Genomic DNA, 22765 nt, shown 5'->3' with positions numbered 1-22765 from the left:
AGAAGGAGAGAGAGAGAGAGAGAGAGAGGGAACAAGACATCACTCTGGTACATGTGCTGCCGGGGATTGAACTCAGGACCTCACACTTGAGAGTCCAACGCTTCATCCACTGCACCACCTCCCGGAGCACTTTTTTATTTTTTTCTTTCAACTAGCTGGGGCCTTGTGCATGTGTAATTTCACTGTTCTGGGCCATTTTTTATTTAGATAAAGGGCACCAGAAATTCCTCCAGTGTCATGGCATGTCCCATGTGGTGCTGGGACTCCAAGCCTGGGCTATGAGCATGGCAGAGTAGGACAGGTACCCTACCTGTGAACTGCACCTCCTCCCCAACCCCCAGTCATTCTTATGCCTTCCTACTGATATAGGAACAGGCCAGAGGTGTTCCAAAGCAAATGGCCCTCCAACCCTGCTGCCTCCAAAGCCCCCACACCATCCTCCCTTCTAGCCAGCACTGTGGCAAATTGGCAGGTGGCATGTGACCATGTGACAATGGCAGAGCCAAGCCAACACTGTCAGATCCAGTGCATTGACAAGGCCTTGATTTTGTCACAGCTTCCAAGAAAATTGGCCCTGGTAACCTCTGAGATGAAGGATTCTGAAAGTTTCAACTGCTTTTGAGGAAGGTTTTTTTTTTTTATAATCAGATCTTTATTGAAAGGAAGTAAAGGGTTACAACTATATACAAAGAACAAGTAAAGAGAAAATTTGTCACAAAGAAATTGTTTCTATTTTCTCAAAACTTGGAACTTTTTTTTTTTTTTTTTTTTTTTGCTGGTAGAGGCAAAGTCTTGAAAGAGACCCAGCCAGGACTTTCAGAAATATGTAGCCTGCCTGCCTATGTGCCTAGCATTTCAATTTTCACAGCACCAGCTGACAGGGGCACAGCCTGGACTCTGACACAATTACGGATCTGAGGTTTCCTGGAGGCCTGTGGTTGGTACAAAGACAGGCCCACATGATCCCATGCAGTCCTACCTCGAACATGCCCCCACCCCACCCCCAAGCAGTCCTGTCCTCAACAAGAGGGCTCTCCTGAGGTCTGTCATCTGAGGACCTGCCTTTCTCCTGCAGGAGATGGAGGGCTGAGCTTCAGTCCGTGGCTTCAGAGATCAGGGATGGAGTGGTCCATGGTGTGGTGGAGCAGGCTTGGAGACAACCTAGAAACAACAACAACAGTGGCCAACACTGATCACACCTTCCCTCCTCACCCACCAAACCTGAACATTCCATGTGGACCTTTACCCCATTTTTCTATTTCTGTATTTAGATATTTTGCCACTGGGGTTATTGCTGGAGCTATGTGCCCACACTATGAACCCACTGCTCCCAGTGGCTATTTTTTTCCTGCCCCCCTTTTTTTATTAGCTAGGACAGAGAAATTGAGAGAGGGAATGATAAGAGAGTTAGAAAGAGACACCTGCAGGCCTGCTCCATTGCTTGTGGGGCTTCCCCCTGCAGGTGGGGAGCAGGAGCTCAAACTTGGGACTTTGTGCACAGTAGCGACCACCCACCTTGAAGGGGATGGAAGGGAGAGGTAAATGCGGGGGGGGGGGGTGCTGCCTTACTTTTTGACCATGTGCTCATAGATGACGGTGGGGATGATGGTCAGGGTGACCACACTCCCTGCAGCTGCCAGAATCTCTGTGATCTCTTTGTCCTGCAGAAGAGATAAGTAGTGGTCATCAACTTGTACAGGGGTACAGAGACAACTCTAGGAGGACCTCTGAAGAGGGGTCAGTGTGTATGGCCCCTGATGGGGACACTGCTGACTCCTAACTACAGAGGCAGGGCTGCCCCAGGTGAGGGGCCCCGCAGACATGCAGGCAGTCTTGCCTCTCAGCTGAGGACAGCAGGTGAAGTGAGTGCTTCATTCCCTTGCACCTGGTGTTCTGGGATCGGCATATAACCGGATCCATACAGGTTCTCCTGCCTGTTCCCAGAGAGCTCACCATACCCACACCTCTACCCCACCTCTCTAGCCCCACTCACACTCAGAATCTGGCCCCCAAGGACACAGAAAATAGCCTTGTGGGGGGGGTATAGGGACCCCACCCTCTCTCAGCTCCTATTATCCAATCAGCCTAAACTGAGCCCACAGAATATACCATCTTCTATCTTGTCACAGAGTCAAAGAAAAAGGAGGGAGGGGGCTTTAGCTAGGAAGACAACACAGCAGTAACACACAGAACTTGAATGTTAGAGGTGCCAGATTCAATTGAAGCTGGGCAAGATTATGCCAGAACCAAGTGGTCATCTAATCTCATTCTCCCTCTCCTGTAAAATAATCTTTAGAGGAGGTCGGGCAGTAGCACAGCAGGTTGAGTGCACATGGCACCAAGCACAAAGACCAGCATGAGAATGCCGGTTCGAGCCCCCAGCTCCCCACCTGCAGGGGGGTCTTCACAGGCGGTGAAGCAGGTCTGCAGGTGTCTGTCTTTCTCTCCCCCTCTCTGTCTTCCCTTTCTCCATTTCTCTCTGTCCTATCCAACAACAATAACATCAATAACAATAATAATCAAAACAACGATAAAACAAGGGCAACAAAAGAGGAAAAAAATGAAAATAAGTAAAAAAAAAAAAACCTATAGAGAGCCAGGTGGTGGTGCATCTGGTTAAGCCCAAACATTACAGTGCACAAGGGCCCAGGTCTAAGCCCCTGGTCCCTACTTGCAGAAGGGAAGCTTGACAGGTGGTGAAGCAGGTCTGCAGGTGTGTCTCTGTCTCTCTCCCTATCTTTCCCTCCCCTCTCAATTTCCCTGTCTCTATCCAATAATAAATAAAGATATTTTCTAAAAATCTTTAAAAATGAGAGGGGCAGAGGGAGAGATGGCTAGCAAAATAACTTCACTTGTATGGTGCACTTGTTTTGCCATGTGCACAACCCAGGCTCAAGCCTACCCCCATCACACTTGAGGAAGCATTGATACTGCAGTCTCAGACTCTCTCTCTCTCTCTCTCTCCCCTCTCTCTCCATCAGCTTGGAGCAGTGACAAGAAGGGGAGTAGGGAAAAAGAAAAGCCTACAAAAGCCCTACAGATCACAAGAAGTCTCTAAGCAAAATGTGCCAAGCAGTTCAGTTGCTAAATGAATGTCTACAGAGGAGCCTCAGGCCCTCGCCAAAGACCAGTGACCTTTACTTGACACTTGTCTCCAATTTGGCCATGCATGTCATCACGCCATGTGTGTGTGATGACAACCTTCATGCGTCAGTAGCAACAGCTGATCTTGAGCACAAGCTCTGCACCCAGTAGTCTTTCTTTTTTAAAAATAAATGTTTTATTATTTTTACTTTTTTAATATTTATTTATTCTCCTTTGTTGCCCTGGTTTTATTATTGTAGTTATTATTGTTGCTGTTACTGATGTCATCGTTGTTGGATAGGACAGAGAGAAATGGAGAGAGGAGGGGAAGACAGAGGGGGAGAGAAAGACTGATACCTGTCTGCTTCACCACCTGTGAAGTGACTCCCCTGCAGGTGAGGAGCCAGGGGCTCGAACTGGGATCCTTATGCCGGTCCTTGTGCTTTGTTCCACGTGCGCTTAACCCACTGCGCTACCGCCCGACTCCCCCAGTAGTCTCTTATAGGATCTTCACAGCAATCTTAGGATGGGGAAACTGAGGTCAGGATGGGGACAGCAGCCTACCCACCGACTTGAACCTTTTTGCCACCCAGCATTCTCCCAGCCCCCAAGTCTCTAGGACAGAGCGTGGCCCACCTTCAGCCCAATGACATTCTGCCCATTTACTTCACACAAACAGTGGTTGGTGAGGAGCCCATTGCGTGCTGCAGAACTCCCTTTGGCCACAGAGCAGACCTTCCCCTTCTTGATGACAAAGCCGACGTGCCCAGTGCTGTCCTTGTGCAGGGTGATGGTTCGCTGGAAAGGCCTGGTGGTGAGAGGCAGTGAGCTGGGTCTGAAGCATGCCGGGAGCAGACAGAGAGGCTCCCCAAACCTGACTACTCACCTATCCCGAACCACCATAACAATCTTCTCTGCTGAGGCCTTCTTCACTGCCCGGTGGGCTTTGTCTGTGCTCCACCCAGCGCAGTCACGCCCATCAATTTGTAGGATCTGGTCCCCAAAGCGCAGCCCCACGAGGGATGCAGGGGTATTAGCCTGGACCAACTGCACAAAGAGCCCCTGGGAAAGACAGAACATCAGCTCCCCAGCCAACCCTCTGCCCAGGACCTGCCATGCTTGATCTCCTGATGCTCCAGAAGACCACAGTTCAGTCAGGCAGGTGCATGACCCCAATTCTTTTCAATCATCAACAGGGTCATCACTGGGGCTAAGTGCCTACCCACTGAATTCACTGCTCTTTATGGCCTTTCTCTTACTCCACCCACCCACCTTCCACCTTTCTTCTACTTGATAGGGCAGAGAGAAACAGAAAGGGAAGGGGAAGATAGAAAACGAGAGAGAATGATAGATACCTGCAGTGTTGTTTCACTGCTTATGAAGCTTTCCCCTTGAAGATAGGGACCAGGAGCTTGAACCTGGGTCCTTGAACATGCTAAGATGTGCTCTCAGGGGTCGGGTGGTGGCACACCTGGTTGAATGCACATGTTACAATGCACAGGGACCCAGGTTTGGGCTCCCAGTCCCCACCTGCAGGGGGGAAGCTTTGCAAGTGGTGAAGCAGGGCTGCAGGTATCTCTTTCTCCCTCTCTACCTCCCCCTTCTTCTCAATTTCTGACTGTCTCTATCCAATAAATAAAGATAGCAAATAAACAAAACAACAAAAAAAGATGTACTCTCTACTGAATGTGCCACTTCCAAGCCCTGCATGAGTCCATTTTCTTGCAGAGATAGACAGCACTCCAGGCCACAGTTCTTAGACGTATGGCTGAGTCAGGATTTTAACCCTGGCTGGAGTTGCACCTCAACCACCAGTCTACACACCTTCTCATAGTGGCACACAGGGGCCCCTGGCTTCCACTGTCTACACAGATCCCTGCAAGTTGGGGGAGCAGGGGGGAAAGAGTCTCCAAATAGCAGGAGCCCCAGATGGAGCAGGTGAAGAAGCCTTGCAGCAGCAAACCTTGCACCACCTGTCACTGGAGGCCTCATGAAACAAGGACTGAGAGGCAGAGCCTCAGCCTCAGTTTGGGGTAAGGTGAGTCTTGGCTCCCAGTGCCACCACACTTGATACTGTGCACTGTGTGTGTGGGGGGGCTCCCTTGTCTGTTGTGCTATAATGCCTGCCTTGGCGCTTCCCTGGCAGCCCGGATACTGTGCCCTCCCAGGACGCTATTCTTTCCACCCACCCCAGTTCTACCTGGTCGATGGCCCTCAGCCGAAGACCAGTTTTGCCTCGGTCGTCCTTGCACAGGTGGATCTCACGCACCCCAGGCTTGATCTCTGCACGCCGTGCACCCAGGTTGTTTCCGGATAGTGGCGCCACCACCTGGCTTGAGAAGGGGCCCAAGACTGTCGAGACAGTCTACAGACATGGAGGACAAGAGAGTCAGCCGGCCCCTGGGGACTTGTAGGGGATAGGGAAAGGAAAACCGGATGTTCTGTGAACCCCAAGCTCTCAGACTATATACTTTTCAGCAGAGAACAAGAGAATATGGCTCCATGAAAACACTAGGGGGTGTTAGACTCCACACAACCTGAAAAACAGCTAAGAAAAAGAGGTACCCTCATTTCCCAAGGCAAACTGCTATGAGAGACTCCTTTAAAATAGAAGACACTTTACACATCAGACAGTAGGCTATGGGGAAGAAGAAGGTTTGCTTTGACTTTTGCCTTGAAAAGAAATTAAGTTGAAAACAAGACAGTGAATAACTGTATTTCCTCTAAGATCTGGAAAAAAGCAAGGATTTTTCACTCACAACTACTATCAAACAGCACTGGAAGAACTAGACAAATTAATGACAGGAAAGTGAAATAAAAGATGGCACACCTGGTTGAGTGCACATGTTACAATGTGCAAGGATGCAGGTTCAAGTCCCCTGGGCCCAACCTGCAGGGGGAAAGCCTCACAAATGGTGAAGCAGGGATGCAAGTGTCTGTCTCCCTATCTCCCCCTTCCCTCTCAGTTTCTGGCTGTCTCTATCCAATAAGTAAATATTTAAAAAATTTAATGAAATAAAAGGCATACAAACAGGATGGTTCATACTGGCAGATGACATGATAGCTAGAAAATTCCTAGTTAATCATTGAAATTAAGCAAGGTTACAAGATACGATATCAACATAAAAATCCACTTTACTTCTGTACTCAGCAGTTTTGCATGTGTCTGTAGCAGCTCTCTCTGTCACTCTGTCACCAGCCACATGACTAACAGTTATACTTTGCAATTGATTTTCACTGGTTGGCAGGCAAGGACAGTGGCAAATACCTCATACAGAGGCAGAGCTAACTCAAAGGAGGTTTCCATTCAAACCCTCTTCCATTTTCTTTTTCTTTTCTGTTCCTGTGGCCCTTCCCCCCCCCCAAATGTTTTGGACAGGACAGAGAGAAATTGAGAGAGGATAGAAAGATAGAGACAGACACCTGAAGACCTGCTTCATCACTTGTGAAGCAACCCCCAAACCTGAATCCTTTTGCTTTACACTATGTGTGCTTAACCCAGTGTGCCACGACCTGCCCCCCTTCCATTTTCTACAAATGAATACATTTTCAGTAGTGAAATGTTATGTTATAATTTATTTTGCTTCTAAAAGCTGTGAAAGATAAGAGCCAGGCATCACTGATCTTTTAATTTGGAGACCAGCAGTAGGTGACAAGTAGCCGTCCTCAAGTCATAGGCAGCACTTGTCTGAAGCCCTCAGGGTCAGGCATGGTCTTAAGTCCTGTATTTTCATGCAACAAGCTCTGGCCAAGCAGCCAGAAGCCAGAGATCAAAGGACAAGCAGTGGCCATCCAGCCACAAGGTGCACTGGGAAACCAGGAAACTCAGATGACTTTCGATGAAAACTCAAAACGAAAAGTGTCAAGAGACAGAGCCCCAGGAATGCTGAAGAAGGAAGAGTAAGGTCTATTTAGACAGCCAAGAAGGAGAGGAAAACAAACATTCTGTGCCCACATGTATCAAGAGACAAATACCTACACCAGCACCTTCTGCAATCTGAGGCAGGTTCTGCTGGACTTCTTGGCTGGAGAGGGAAAGACCCATATAATTTTCCAGTTCAGCAAGGTTTGGGTACAGAGCTGAAGGAAGGAAGAAAGAAGGCATTATTTAAGGGCTGGTGAAGATCCACACCAGCTGGCTCCCATGTGGTGCTCATTTTTATTAAAAATAAAATGCCTTTATATGTTAACTCTCTTTTCAGCCACCAAGTTCCAGATGCCAGCATGATGCCGACCAGACTTCCCTGGACAGACAACCCCACCAATGTGTCCTGGAGCTCTGCTTCCCCGGAGCCGTTCCCCACTAGGGAAAGAGAGACAGGCTGGGAGTATGGATCGACCTGTCAACACCCATGTTCAGCAGGGAAGCAATTACAGAAACCAGACCTTCCACCTTCTGCATCCCACAATGACCTTGGATCCATTCTCCCAAAGGAATAAAGAATAGGAAAGCTTTTAGGAGAGGGGATGGGATACAGAGTTATGATGGTGGGAACTGTATGTAGTTGTATCCCTCTTGTCTATGGTTTTGTCAATGTTCCTTTTTATAAATAAATTAAAAATAAATAAATAAAAACAAAATGTTCTATGATGGTTATCTTTGGGAGGTGGGAGGGTGGGGATACAGAACTTTGGTGGTGGGTGTGGTGTGGAGCTGTACACTGTAATCTTACCATCTTTCCCCAGCCCTGCACCTTTTCAGTCCCTTCCAGGACCTGGAACTGGCCAGAATCTACTGTGCTGTCAGGGAATTGTTTGGAGTGAATACTTGTGTCCTTCCCCAAACCAACTCCTTATGATGAAATCCTTACCTCTAACATGACTATTTGGAGACAGGACCTCTAAAGAAGTAATTACTGAAGTAAGCAAAATGACTCACTTGGATAATACACTGTTTGCCATGTGCACAGCTCAGGTTCAAGTACAGCTCCCACTGCATTAAAGGAAATTCCAGTGCATGCTTATCTCTATCTCTGTCTCTATCTACCTCTATCTCTGTCTCTCTATCTCTATCCCTATTTCCATCTCCATCTCTATCTCCCTACCTCCCTCTTTGTCTCACTCTTTGTATCTGAAAAAGGAAAAGAAGTGACCTAGGAAGTGGCATAGTGGATAAAGAGTTGGACCCTCAAGCATGAGGCCTTGAGTTTGATCCCTGGCATCACATGTGCAAAGTAAAGTTCTGGTTCTTTCTCCTTCTCATTCTTTGTCATTAATAAATGAACCTTTTAAAAAATGAAAGTAATTAAGGTTAAATGAGGTCATAAAGGTGAAACCTGGAACCTTTAGAATTATTGTCCTTATAAGAAGAGATGCAAAGGGCCAGGTGTGGGGGGGGGGGCAGGCAGTGGCACACCAGGGTTAAGCAACCATAGTACTAATTAAAAGGATCTGTGCAAGAAATGGGGGGTGTGTGTCACTTCACAAGTAGTGCTATTTCTCCTATTTCTCTATGTCTTGTCAAATAAAATGGGGGGGGATGGCCACCAGAAGTGATGGGTTTGCAGTACAGGCACTGAGCCCCAGAAAGCCCCGGGGGTGGCAGGGGAGGCAGATAGAGCACACAAGTTTTGTGCACAAGGACGCAGGTCTGAGCTCCTGGACATGACCCTGGGAGAACCTGCAGGGAGGTAAGCTCACAAGTGGTGGAGCGGTGCTGCAGCATTTTTCCTGTCTGTTTTCCCCCTCTTTATTTCTCTCTGTTCTTTGCCCTCTATCTTTAAAATAAATGGGGAGTCAGGCAGTAGCGCAGCAGGTTAAGCGCAGGTGGAGCAAAGCGCAAGGACCAGTGTAAGGATCCTGGTTCGAGCCCCCCGGCTCCCCACCTGCAGGGGAGTCGCTTCACAGGCGGTGAAGCAGGTCTGCAGGTGTCTATCTTTCTCTCCCCCTCTCTGTCTTCCCCTCCTCTCTCCATTTCTCTCTGTCCTATCCAACAACGATGACATCAATAACAACAATAATAACTACAACAATAAAACAGCAAGGGAAACAAAAGGGAATAAATAAATATCTTTTTAAAAGTTTAAAAATAAATAAATAAATAGCCATCAGAGTTTAGGCACTAAGCCCCAGTGACAATCCTGGTGGAAAAAAAAAATACACCAAGATATCCTCCTCCACTGCTCCTGCCATGTGAAGAAACACTGAGAAGTCCAGGAAAATAATCACCATCAGCAAGAAAACTGGTGCCCAACTATGAGACAAAAAGTGTTTTTCGTTCAAGCCAGCAGGCTTGTAATACTTTTCTATGGCTGTCCATGCTGATAGAGACAGGTGGGGCCTGACCCTTTCCTTGTTCTCTGGGGGGTGGGGGTCACTCTCTGACCTCCCTCTACTATCCCCCATGCCCCACTCAGGGATGCTCCCCTCAAGTGGTGAGACATCCCCCTGTGACTCGTGGGATGTCCCATTCCTGAATGTGAGTCTGGATCGCCAGATGGTGTTGACATGTTGGATTGGGGTGACTCAAATTGTTGATATGTGTACAGGAGACCCACAAATAATATCAGGCTATTCAGATGGGTGGTCAGAGAAGCAGCCATAAGTTTTGAGGCCTCTGCCCAGGTCTATACAGACACCCAGGAGCTGACCAGACAAATGCAGGGGGAGCACAGGTAAGAGCTCTCGAAGGCAGTGATCCAGGTGGTATGATGTGGGGAAGCAGGTGGAAATTGGGGTACTTAAGATGAACCCAGCACCTCTCACAGCTTTGGACCCACCGCACTACTCTTATATAACATCTGCCCTGGGGAATTCTGCCTTGAAGTGGCTGGGCATCTGTCCCTTCCAGCAGGACTACCCACCCAGCTCACTCACCTGAAGACTGGGAGACAGCTGTCCCTTGTCCTGGTATGGTGGGAGTCTCCTGGTCTGGCAAGGTGGGCATCCTGGGCATGGCTCTGGCCTGGACCTGGGAGGAGGTGGGGAGTGATGGTCAAAGTGGTCAGAGTTACGGAATTCTTGGACCCAGTAGCTCCCCAGGTTGAGGGTCAGGACACCAGGTATTCAGGTAGACCAAGCAGAGGCTTTCCATACAGTATATATCATGGTCATGTTTAAATGTGACTTGTGGTTTTTGGTTTTGCTTTTATTGATGTGGCGAATGACATTGATTGACTTATGTATGCTGAACCAGCCTTGCATTCCTAGGATAAATGATAACAATAACTATCTATTGTCTTCTTGAACCCTAAGACAACAGGAACCTCACATTTCCAATATAGAGCCTATATTTCCCCCAATCCTGGAACCTTAGGGTGGGGCACACTTTCCTGCATGCTTCTCTCAATTCATACCAAATAATATTGTATCTGCCAATTCCAACCTAATCAACACAACTTCACTTCACTTCAGACTATGTCTAGAGACTTCAGGTGTGGAATGTCAACCCTTCAGCTGAGTTACTCAGGTGGGACCTTTCCTTTCAGAGTATTCTCTAATTCCATTCTGGGCAGTTCACTTCCTAACAAAGTCCCAAAACCTAGATATAGACTAGGTCCCGTGAGATAGAGTGTATGTTCACACGTACCCATAAACTAGGGCAAAATATATACCTGAAAGCAAAAGTACACAATAGTCTGCAGTGAGTACCCCTCAACACTTCATCTGTACTATTCCAGCCTTTAGGTCCATAATTGTTCAACAATTTGTTTGGCTTTGTATGTTAACTCTCTTTTCAGCCACCAGGTTCCAGATGTCATCAGGATGCCAACCAGACTTCCCTGGACAGACGACCCCACCAATGTGTCCTAGAGCTCCACTTCTCCAGAGACCCACCCTACTAGAGAAAGAGAGAGGCAGACTGGGAGTATGGATTGACCAGTCAATGCCCATGTTCAGTGGGGAAGCAATTATAGAAGCCAGACCTTCCACTTTCTGCAACCCACAGTGACCTTGGGTCCATATTCCCAGAGGGATAAAGAATGGGAAAGCTATCAGAGGAGGGAATGGAATATGGAGATCTGGTGGTGGGAATTGTGTGGAGTTGTACCCCTCCTATCCTATGGTTTTGTTAATGTCTCCTTTTTTAAATAAATTAATTTTTAAAAAGAATAAATAAATAAATAAATAAATAAATGTGATTTGTGTAGATACTCATTATTTCTGGGAGGAAGTTTCTTCCAGAAACCCAATACCCACAACCCACAAAATAACATGACCTGTTTGCTAAATGAGGGACTGGAAACTGGAAGATAGCTCACCTGGTAGAGTGTGCCCCTTACCATATGTAAGGCCCTGACACCTCATAAGTACCACCGCACTGGGAGAAACTCCATGAATGTTGGAGCGATTCTCTCCCTGTGTTTTCCCCACACCCTCACCACTGCTCCTTCAGCTGAGATAAAAAGAAGGATAAAGCTCTCAGAGGCTGAGAACAGGACTTGCATGCCTGAGGCTCCAGAGGCCATAGGTTCAATCCCTAACACTAGAATACACAACTGCCCTTGTCACGCTGGGATGATCCCAGAGGCCCCATCAAAGTTCAGGCTGACAAAGCCTCCAAGTTTACCTGAATGGCCTGGTCCACCTTCAGATCTTCCAGAGACGGGTACAGGACAGACATGGCTGCTCCTTGGAACACTCTGAAGGGCACAGGGGGAGAGGAGGGGTGAGAAGAGGCCCAGATACTACCTCCTGCCCATGTGTACCACTCACAGGGTGAAAGAGAAAAGAAGGTATAATTAGGGTGGGGGGTGCTGGGACTTGAAACAAAGTCTATCTGGTTCCCAAGCCTGTGGTCTCCATCCCTGAAAAGTTACCCACCATATTCAACTGACTGAGCTTTAGAGGACTAAATGCAGTTGTAAGTATAGTGGCCAGGAAAATTAGAACCAGGGGTCACATCCTTCCTGCTGTGTTTCAAAGGTCTGATTACAATAACTAAATCCAGCCAGTAGGTGCTCAGGGGTAGATGCCACACATAGGCCTATGTGAGGGGTTTGATTGGCATTAGACAGACTTCCCCAAACCCCCCAGGGCTCACCCTCTGGGGCAGACTCCAGACCAGCCTGCTATCCTAGATTTATCATCTTCATCCTCAATCTGTCTTTCCCACTCCTTAGGATTCACAGGTAATCTAGTCACACCACAGAGCCCCCATTCCTGGGTACACAGCCAAGGAGTATCTGGGACTATGACACAGAAATGGGTGTCAGGGGAGCTGTGATGGGAGTGTCACCCAAATTTGGCTCCTCTGGGCATCTCCCTGAGTGACTCATCACTGCTTTTATTTCCTCTCTTGACCCTCATGTCAGCACTGACCTTATACCATCCCTTCTAGTCTGCCATCAAACTCTATCTCTCCCGCTTTTAATCTGTGTGCTGCAGTGCAGACCTCCATTACTTTCCCTCCTTCAGGTGCCAAGCATCCTCTGGCCCATCCTACCTCCTCTTTTGCTGTTAGATGGCAGAGACTGGGACCCCAATCCCCTGCTTAGAGCCCCAGAGTCTAGCCCACATTCCCTAAAGCAGCTGTAACTCTAGAACTCTAGAACCAGAACTGGCAGCTTAAAAGCCAAATGTAAACATTCCATTTGATCTCGCAGAGTTCTTTATATATTCTAATGTGCAGCCTGAATTCAAAATTCAAACCACCATATCTATTTTCTTTTTCTTTTTTTTCTTTTTTTTTCTTTTTTTTTTTCTTTTTTATTTTTCTATTTTCTTTTTCTATTTTTTTTTCTTTTTTTGCCACAAGGGTTATTGCTGGGACTTGGTACCTGGTACCTACACTTCAAATCCACTGCTCCTGGAAGCCATTTGATTCCCCTTTTGTGGCCCTTGTTGTTTATCATTGTTGTAGTTATTATTATTGTTGTAGTTATTGATGTTGTTGTAGTTGGATAGGACAGAGAGAAATGGAGAGAGGAGGGGAAGACAGAGAGAAGGAGAGAAAGATAGATACCTGCAGACCTGCTTCACCACTTGTGAAGCGACTCCCCTGCAGGCGGGGAGCCAGGGACTTGAACTGGGATCCTTACGCCTGTCCTTGCGCTTTGTGCCATGTGCACTTAAACCACTGCACTACTGCCCAACCCCCATCTATTTTTTTTTTTTTATGTAGTTGCTGCAAGAGACCAAAAACAGGGCCTCACACATATAAAGCATGTGCTCTGTCCCTGCCAGTCATTGTAACCAATCACCTAATTCCAAATACCACTCTTGAAAAACAGGAATTTTTGGCAAGCCTGGACCGCAGCTGAATAACTGCCTATGAGGTAGTGATGGAAAACTCCAGATTGTCCCACGCTGAAGCACTCTGCAGTTTCGTAGACTTAGACCTCCTGACTTCTAGTGCTAAGTCCCTAAAGGCATTTGTTTGTAGCCTCTGCCTCACTCTCCAGCTTCATTTCCTGCCTGTGTTCTTCTCCCACAATCACTTGCAGCTCCAGCCACAATCAACTACTTTCAGTCCCCTGAACTAAGAGACTGCTCTCCGGGTCTTTGCACACGTCATCCCCATGGCTTTGCCTCTATCTAGGATAACCTCCATTCTCTTCCAGGCTGTGTCCTAATTCTTTTCAATCCCTAGACATAAGCACTCTTGCCTGGGTTTGCACTTCCACCTCCCTCCCTCCTTGAGTCCTTTACTCCTGTAGATTATTTACTATTCAAGTAGTAAATATTACTGGGGGAAACTTCGATGCTGTGGTCTCAGTCTCTTTCTCTCATATGAAGTAAATAAACTTTGAAAAATTAAAATCTGGAAATCTTCACTTTTGACTTATATTGAAAAAATAATAATAAAGCTCTTTGGTAATGCAAGAGTCTGAATCACACACACACTGACACTCAGCCAGAGAAGAGTTGCAGCTTCCTTTCAGAAGGACCTGTACATGCTTTCCTGCTTCCCAAAGTATCTATTCAGCCATTTTAAGCAACCTTCCTGATTGCTGGAGGCAGATACTTTTGGTCCCTCCCTAGTCAAGCCTTTGGAGCAGGATTACTCCAGTCAAAGATTTATCTAGGGGGTTGGGGCCGAGCCACTGTTTCTTCTCCTTTAGTCCAGATAGAGGCAAAGATCCCTTGACCTGTGGCCCTGCTGTGCACATACTCTGGGAAATTTTATCCTTGGTAGATACCATCTGTTAAAAACAGACCCTCTATCAGTGCCCCACATGAACAGCAGTTAAGAAAATAAGGGAACACCTTGCCCTGCTTTTTCTAATGCTGCAGAGTGACTATAAGTCTTTTTAAAGATTTACTTATGAGAAAGAGGGAGAGAATCAGGGCACTACTCTGGTGTATGTGATTCTGGGAATCAAACTCCAAGACCTCATGCAGGATCTCACAGTTGCAAGCCCAATGCTCCATCCACTGCACAGCCTTCTGAGTCACAGAGTGGTTATATTTTTACCAGTTACCCACTGGAAGAGCAAAATCAGAGGTCTACTTCATGCAAATCAGTTCCAAATTAGGTCCACACAATCCCTATACTCTGTGCCTGGGATCTTTTCATCACTGCCAGCTCCTCTGGGTCTTTACTCCGTTTTGGGTTTTGGGCAAGTTGACACCCTTGCTGTTTTCAGCAGTTCATGTTACAATGGGGTGGGTGGGTGTTTCCTGTGTACCAGGGCCTCTGGACCTGTTTTAGTTAAGCTGGTCCCTCTATTTGACATAGTACCCTCCTCTGTGCTCTTTCAAGACTCAGCTCAAAGACTACACTTTTTTATTTTTTTTAATTATTAATTTATTGGATAGAGACCAAGAGAAATCAAGAGGAAAGGGAGAGGTAGAGAATGAGAGGGGTGGGGGGAGAAAGAGAGAGATAGATAGATACCTGCAGTACTAGTGAAGCTTCCCACCCTGCAGGTAGGGACTGGAGGCTTGAACCTGGGTCCTTTTGCATTGTAATATGTGTGCTCAACTGAGTGTGCTACCACCCACCGCTCTCAAATATTACTTTTAAAGTTAGTTTTTTTTATATATTTATTTATTTATTTATTTCCTTTTGTTGCCCTTGTTGTTTTTTCATCGTTGTAGTTATTATTGTTGTTGTCGTTGTTGGATAGAACAGAGAAAAATGGAGCAAGGAGGGGAAGACAGAGAGGGGGAGAGAAAGATAGATACCTGCAGACCTGTTTCACCGCCTGCAGGTGAGGAGCCGGGGGCTCGAACCGGGATCCTTACGCAGGTCCCTTGCGCTTTGCACCACATGCGCTTAACCTGCTGCGCTACCACCCAACTCCCTAAAGTTAGTTTTAACAAGCATGGATTCCCCTTGCTAGCTGGCTGGGTCTTTTGTGTTTCCAACCTGGACGTTTACTGCCTCTAATGTCATACTATATCAAACCAGATGATTAATATCTGAGTCTTGTCTCATACTGGAACCCACTTCACACATGCATGGACTGTGGAACAAATGGTTTGTAAATAACTATATTTAGCCTTTAATTCAAGATGCCAGTATAAACTATTGGCAAAATTCAGCTGAATATAATCTATTAACTCCAAAAATTCTCAAATTTTAAATTAGGCATGAACATGATCAGGTGTAACCCAGTCTATGCTTTCACAAAGGGAAGCATATATTCTTTTACAATAACTACTTTAATTTCCTGCATTTCTCCTTTATAATAAAGACAGAGCACAGATAGGGAACTAGCTCCCCATGTTATGACTTCACCAAAGCAGTGCCCCACTGTGTGTATTGATGGTACATGGTGAGGATAGCTGTCCTCCAAAACACTGCCCAGCACATGGATGCTGGCAAGAATTACCAGACTGACTAAATCAATGGTCTATCCACAGAACAGATGGGAAATTTGTATGAACATATTTAGGTAACAGAAGACTAAAGAGAGAATACTTGCATCTAGGAAGGATGGAGCAGAGATCTGGACCTCTTGAAATGCACAGAACAGTTCACAAGCTATCCTCTGGCCTATACAACTTTCCAATATCCTGCCAAGCCTTTCATGTAGACAGAAAATCTTTTTATTATTGGTTCTATATGCATATAAAATGGGATTTTTTTCCAGTTTTAACATACAATATACTATTCAGAAACACATACCAAGTTATTCAGAGTAGTTATACGTACACTTTATTCACTAATTTGGAACTGCCAGTCCTACTCACCACACACAAGTCACCAAAACACTCCAATTGTGTCTGCATTTGTAGCTGTCACAGTGAGTGTATAGTGAGTGTCACAGTGAGTGTAGCCAAACTTATGTGTCTACATTTGTCATTGAGCTTTGGATTCAAGATCACAATATGAACTCTTGGCAAAATTCAGTTGAATATAATCTGCTAAATCCAAACATACTCAAAGTTCAGGTTAGTTATAAACATGGCCAGGTGTAATGCATTCTGTGATTTTACAAAATGAAGCACATTATTCTCTTACTGTATCATTTTTTTTTTAAACAAGAAAATGAAAACTGCTCAGCTCTGGAGTGGTACCAGCAATAAACTCGAGACCTCTAGTGCCTCAGGCACAAAAGTCTGTTGCACTACTGATGGTGCTGTCTCCCTAGCCCATAACTACTTTCGTTTACCTTATTTTTCCTTTATAATAAAGCAGGGTAGTTAGCTCAGGAGGGTGCCTGTTCCAGCCCCTGGGAATACTTTAGCACTGAAGGACACTTGAATGGTGCAGTGCCCCCCCCCCACACACACACACAACACTTTCTCTCTCAAAAAGAGTCAGCCTGCAGTGGTGAAGCTCCAGCAACAATAATAATTAATAATGATGATGACAATGACAATGACAGGCCACACCCAAGAGAAATGCTCAATTAGTAGAGACTTGTTGCCTAAGGCTTGCACTTTTATCTCCTGCACCTTATGTACACTGGAGTAGTTCTCTGGTTTCTCTCTCATGTGAAAAATCAATTAAAAACAACAATTTAAAAAAAAAAGGGAAAGGAGACACTGCATGGAATAAGTATGCCTACTACCTCCACCTCAATTTTCTACCTGTGAAGAGAGCAGTCAGGCATAAAGTCCATCCACTTGGGACTCAGAGAAAGCCTCCAGTGGTTCTGAGAGGGTGTTCTTCATCCCCAGCCTCAGCTTCCCAAAGTAGCACACAGCCCAAATAATTCCAAATGGCTCTCACAGTCATCAGACAGCTTTTCACACCAAACTAGATGCCTCCCTGTTGCTATGAGCTCTGGAGCCGGCTCACAGACCCCGCGTGGCCACTAGGTTGCGCTGTGGCCTCTAGAGCGCCCCGTCTCACCCACCGCGGGTGCATTCGGCTAAGGGCAGGTCCCAGAATGCCCCGCGGCTACACAGAGAAAAATGGCGCCTTTGTGTTCTAGTGGGTAAAGACATTTCTTGTTCCAGATGGTCACGGCTGAACCATTAAGTACAAAAAAAAGTCAGGTAAAGCATCAAAGTAAGGGATGGGAAGGCTCGATCGGATCTGTGTTCCATCTTTACTGGAAACTGCAGGTCAAATCCTGCTTAAAAGAAGTGCGTGACCCCTCCCCTCCGCTGGCGCCTGAGAGCCATGCGGGGTCGAGCCCCCTGACTAGCAGGCGGTGGAGCGGAGGGGACAGAGTCGCTGCCGGCCCCCGTCGCTGCCTGTTGCTTGCACTGAGGGAAGCCCCATCGCCCCCTAGTGTTTGGAAGTGCCTGCAAGTCTCTGCATTTCCTGACAGTCATCCATCCCTCCCACTCTTTACGGTAGATCTCTCTCTCCCTCTCTCTCCCTCTCCCTCACTTTTTCCCTCTCCCCCTCTCTCCCTCTCTCTTTCTCATCTTTATTTATTGGATAGAGACAGCTAGAAATTGAGAGGGAAGAGGGTGCTAGAGAAGGAGAGAGACAGACACCTGCAGCCCTGCTTCACCACTCGCAAAGCTTTGTCCCTGCAGATGGGCACTGGGGGCTCGAACCGGGTCCTTGCGCATTGTAACATGTGCGCTCAACCAAGTGCAACACCACCCGGTCCCTGGCAGATGTCTCTTTTTTTAAAAATATTTTTTTAATATTTATTTTATTTATTTATTCCCTTTTGTTGCCCTTGTTGTTTTATTGTTGTAGTTATTATTGTTGTTGTCGTTGTTGGATAGGACAGAAAGAAATGGAGAGAGGGAGGGGAAGACAGAGAGGAGGAGAGAAAGATAGACACCTGCAGACCTGCTTCACCGCCTGTGAAGTGACTCCCCTGCAGGTGGGGAGCCGGGGTTCGAACCGGGACCCTTATGCGGGTCCTTGTGCTTTATGCCACCTGCGCTTAGCCCGCTGCACTACAGCCCAACTCCCGGCAGATGTCTCTTAACTGGCCCTTTATACAACCTGAATCTGAGTCTCAGGTACCCAGCCCCACTCCACCCAGGCATCCCACCCAAGAAGGACGGCAGCATACAGAGAATTTGTTCTTGACGGGGCAGATAGATCCGTTCCCAAAGCAAAATCAGACCCGCTGCTCTTTAGAGATGCAGCCATCTTGTTCTGTGGGGTGTAGGACAAAGGTCAGGACAACCAAGATCTGAAGAAAGTCAGGAGTCTAGACCGTGAGGGATAGCGATTTAGAAAGGTGAGAGTGGAATGTGGGTAGGGATGCCTGGGACTAAAAGTCCAGCTGCCTTCCAGATCTATAATACCTCCTACAAACAGAACTAATTTCCCCCCCAGCTATACTGTCCTTCCACCGCACCGCCATCAATTCACTCTGTTCTGAGCCAGGAATCTGGAAGTTATCCTCAGCACCTACCTTTCCATCCTTCTCTTGAAATTATGTCTAGCTCTTATCCTCAGACTAAATCTAAAACTAATTTAACATTCAAACTCTTGGTGCCAATTCCAGTGTCAAACTTATTACTCTACCACCACACTCACCTTGCGTTTTATTCACTCCAGACTGCTTACAGATCCTGCAACTCATCCTTCTAGTTCGCGGCTCCCTGTGGTTGTACAGGCTGCTCCCCCAATACTGAATGCCTTTTGTGACTTCTCCTTGTTCATCAGATAAACTCCTCTCCGTTCAATTCTAAACTTTATCTAAAATTCCCAACCACATCCTCATAGCCAGGCAAGCCTTCCTTATGTAATACACAGAATTTCATACTCACCTGGTCATCATTTGTTCAGCTGATATTTATTAAGCACCTACTGTGAGCAAGGCCTTCTGCATTTCCTGGGTTGGATTTCCATTGTGTTTGTTTGTTTGCCTGTATCCCTCTCTGATCAGGGGCTATTAAATAATTTCTGAATGCTCAGTGCTGAGCCCAATGCTTGATACACAGCAGATACCTGGTTTTTACTACCCTGCTCCCACCTCAACCCCCCCACACACACTCCACCTTCTTAAAAGTAGTAGAAACAGCAGACATAGAGGGAAGAAAAAGTCCAAAAAGTCCTTTGAAGCATGTGAGAAAGGGGGTTGGGGTGGGAATCACTGTCCTAATTAGGTAGATTCAAAGACTTACTGCTACAGTCTGACAGTAGAAGAAATTTGCTCAATTTGTGTTGATGGCTTTCCACAATTAACTGGAGCCTTTGAAAGAAAAAGAACCTACTTCTCCCTGAGAATTTTTCCTCACCCACTGCGCTTATCAGAATTTTCACTCCTGAGCTTCTGTACTTTTTGACATTATAAGTAGCAACATCCACAACAAACCAGCATTCAGATCTTCAGGATTCAGAGGACTGAAGAGGGGTCTCCAACCCGCATCTTTGGACTTGGAAAGAGAACACTCCTTAGGAACACTTTGTTCTAAAGAGCTGAAACTACAGAACTCCCACTCATTCCTATGGACAACTCATCCATCCTTCAGAACAGTATGCAGGAGGGAAGCGTGGGGTAGAGTGTCAGAGGAATAGCTCCTGCAAGGCCAAATTAGCCCAGGGAGTTGGCTTGTCAGAAAGGAAGAGGCTGTTGCTAAGCCACCAGCAAGTACCCCCCTCCTCCTCTCAGGGCTGTACTGCCTGCTCCAGAAAAATTGGAGTTCCTCAGGGGGTGCACAAGCTCCTGAACCCAGTCACAGCAAAGTCAGGGAAGGAGCCAGATTCCTAGGTGGAGGCAAAACTGAGTTCAGACTGGCTGCCTCTGACATGTGAGAACCAACATGGATTCCTTTCTTTTGAATGTCATTTCTTCCTTTGTAATACAGGTAATAAGACTTGCATCACAGAATTATCATGAAGATTATTTTTTTTCAGTCTCCAGGATTATCGCTGGGTCTCAGTGCCTGCACTATTAATCCACTGCTCCTGGAGTCCATTTTTTCCATTGAATTGCCCTTGTTATTGTTGCTGTTGTTATTGTTGGATAGGACAGAGAGAAATTGAGAGGGAAGAGGAGGATAAGAGAGGGAAAGGAAGATAGACACCTGCAGACCTGCTTCACCACTTGCGAAGGGACTCCCCTCCAAGTGGGGACCCAGGGCTCAAACCGGGATCCTTACACCGCTCCTAGTGCTTTGCGCCACGTGTGCTTAGCCTACTGCGCTTCCACCCAGCCCTGATTAACAAATTTTTAAGCAATAAAATAAATATAAACAGTAACACATATAAGCATTTAGCATATAGTTCTTACCATTTATCCTGAACATTTACTGAGTGTCTAAGTCCCAGTACTGTTTGTTCTCAATACCAATAACCAGGCATTGAACAGAAAAATTTGTCCTCAATGAATGTTATTTTCTACTGAATAAATAACTGTGTCTGCTGTTATTGATAGATGGTGGGAAGTGATGGAAAGATAAGGCAGGACGGAGGGTGACAGGTGACTTAAGTAAAAACCTAGGGTGGGTTTGGTGGTGGTGCACCTCATTAAGCTCATATTGTACTAAGCACAAGGACCCACTCAAGGATCTAAGTTCAAGCCCCCAGCTCCCCACCTGCAGAGGGGGACACCTCATAAACAGTTAAGCATGTCTGCAGGTGTCTCTCTCTCACTCACTCTCCCTTTCTATCTCCCCCTTCTCTCTCAATTTCTCTCTGTTCTATCCAATAAAAAAAAATAATTTAAAAAATGGCCACCAGAAGCAGTGGATTCATATTGCAGGCACTGAACCCCAGCAAAAAAAAAAAAGAAAGAAAAGGAAGGAAGGAAGGAAAGAAAAGAAAAGAAAAAAAGTAAAAACCTAAAAGGTATGGAATAACATTCAGGTATAGCCATTGTTGTGGTCCTCAGATGAGAGTTGTCTATTGTGTTTGGAGAAGCACATCTGACCAGTTAGACTGAAGTCAGTTGTTCAAAGGGGATTTGGTAGGAGATAGGAGGAGAGGTTATATAAGTGAGAGGGCCAGACCTTGTGGACTGTGGCAAGGACTCGGCATTTACACTAGTGATGTGGGAGCCACTAGAGACTTCTGAGCAGCACAGGGACATAGTTCAGCTGTCAGTTTTACACATATTTCTGGCTGATGTTTGAAAGATAGACTAGAGGAGAAGAGGTAGAAGCAAGGAGCACAAAAGAGAATTGATGAATGTTAGAAAAATATTCTTGGGGCTGAGTGATGGTGCACCCGGCTGAGCACACACATTACCATGCAATAGGATCTGAGTTCAAGCCCCTGCTCCTCACATGCAGGGAGACATTTCACAAGTGGTAAAGCAGATCTGTAGGAGTCTCTTTCCCTCTTTATCTTCCCCTCTTCTCTCAATTTCTCTCTGTCCTATAACAGAAAGAGAAAATGACCACTGGGAGAAGTGAATTTATAGTGCTGACACCGAACCCCAGTGATAACCCTAGTGGCCCCCCCAACATAGTGTTCTATTCTATATGATGTTACTAATTTGGGCCAGAGTGTAAAGCAGTGGTGAGGACTGGCTCAGCCTCATTTTAATCACTGTGTTCAGAGACATCCTGGCCCCCTTATGTCCATTATCTCATTCAGTTCTCCTGACCATGAGGAAATGTGTCCAAGCCCTGAGTGAGGAGAGCAGTTGACAAGTCAGTACAGAGGTCAAGTCACCAGTCCAGTTTCCCAGAAGATTTACTTCACTATGGATGAGAGACTATTGAGAGAAACAGCTTTTGGCAAAGAAATAACAAACCAAGGCCTGTACTTTTGATATGGGTGGTAGTGGAGGGATGGATTGACTCTTCCTGACTACAGTCTCTGGTTTCAGTTGGTCCTAACCTTTTAGAGACCCACTTCAAGGAAGAAAGTGGGAGCCCTCTGTCCTTGAACACTGTTGTAGGCAGTCAGAGGAACCCAGGGCCCTTGTCATGATGGGATAAAGGTTAACACTATCCCTCAATCCTGGTCTGGGATCAGCTAGAAAAGGAAATCATAACTCACTCTTGGCTTCCCAAATCAAGCCCTTTGACAGGAAATTATCTGGAAGTCCCAGAAGGACAGAAGCTGGAAGCAAAGGAGATAGAGAAATGTCTGGCTTACCTCAGATACAACTGGGTCCCACCAATTACCTGCAGACGTGCTGCTTCACGTCCTTCACCTTCTGTGAAAAGAGTCTGTTCCTTGCCTGGAAGGTGATGGCCTTTGTCACAGCTGGGTTCCTGCTAGCCAGCTACCTGCTCTAGGAATGGTGGTGCCTGCCCTCTGCCCAGTCATCTGACTCACTGGGATGGGCCTCAGGTAAGTGCCGTGTCTGGGTAAACTGAGCAGGTTACTGGCCCAGCAAGAACTTAGGCCTTAGTCTGGGTGTGGAAGTGTAGCTGGGGACTTATAACAGGGAAATGATCCAAGACTTGTTGGTCTTGAAGAAACTGGATATAAGTTAGACATCCAGTACTGTTGTGTGTTTAATAAATA

General features: G+C 46.4%; 1 protein-coding gene and 1 long non-coding RNA gene across 3 annotated transcripts; one reads left to right on the top strand and one right to left on the bottom strand.

Moving 5' to 3' along the window:
- Positions 1 to 628: 628 nt before the first annotated feature.
- SDCBP2 (syndecan binding protein 2) lies at positions 629 to 22557 on the bottom strand. Of its 2 annotated transcripts, none has more exons than XM_060187718.1 (9): positions 22391 to 22557; positions 11594 to 11666; positions 9901 to 9994; positions 7064 to 7164; positions 5285 to 5449; positions 3971 to 4146; positions 3721 to 3892; positions 1570 to 1661; positions 629 to 1161 (listed from the first exon to the last, which is right to left on the bottom strand). In XM_060187718.1, the coding sequence occupies exons 2-9, from the start codon at positions 11645 to 11647 to the stop codon at positions 1107 to 1109; spliced, it is 909 nt and encodes a 302-aa protein (XP_060043701.1). In that variant the 5' UTR covers positions 11648 to 11666; positions 22391 to 22557; the 3' UTR covers positions 629 to 1106. The 2 variants fall into 2 exon arrangements, with proteins under 2 accessions (XP_060043701.1, XP_060043707.1); XM_060187724.1 differs by lacking the exon at positions 22391 to 22557 and adding an exon at positions 21533 to 21659.
- LOC132537516 (uncharacterized) lies at positions 7164 to 11161 on the top strand. The gene is made up of 2 exons (XR_009548983.1): positions 7164 to 7945; positions 10764 to 11161. It is a non-coding gene; the product is annotated as an uncharacterized LOC132537516 (long non-coding RNA).
- Positions 22558 to 22765: the final 208 nt, after the last annotated feature.

Source organism: Erinaceus europaeus, chromosome 1, assembly GCF_950295315.1.
Source record: "Erinaceus europaeus chromosome 1, mEriEur2.1, whole genome shotgun sequence".
NCBI lineage: Eukaryota > Metazoa > Chordata > Mammalia > Eulipotyphla > Erinaceidae > Erinaceus > Erinaceus europaeus.
The sequence above is the reverse complement of the archived record's forward strand: the minus strand, read 5'-3'. Positions and strand labels throughout refer to the sequence as shown.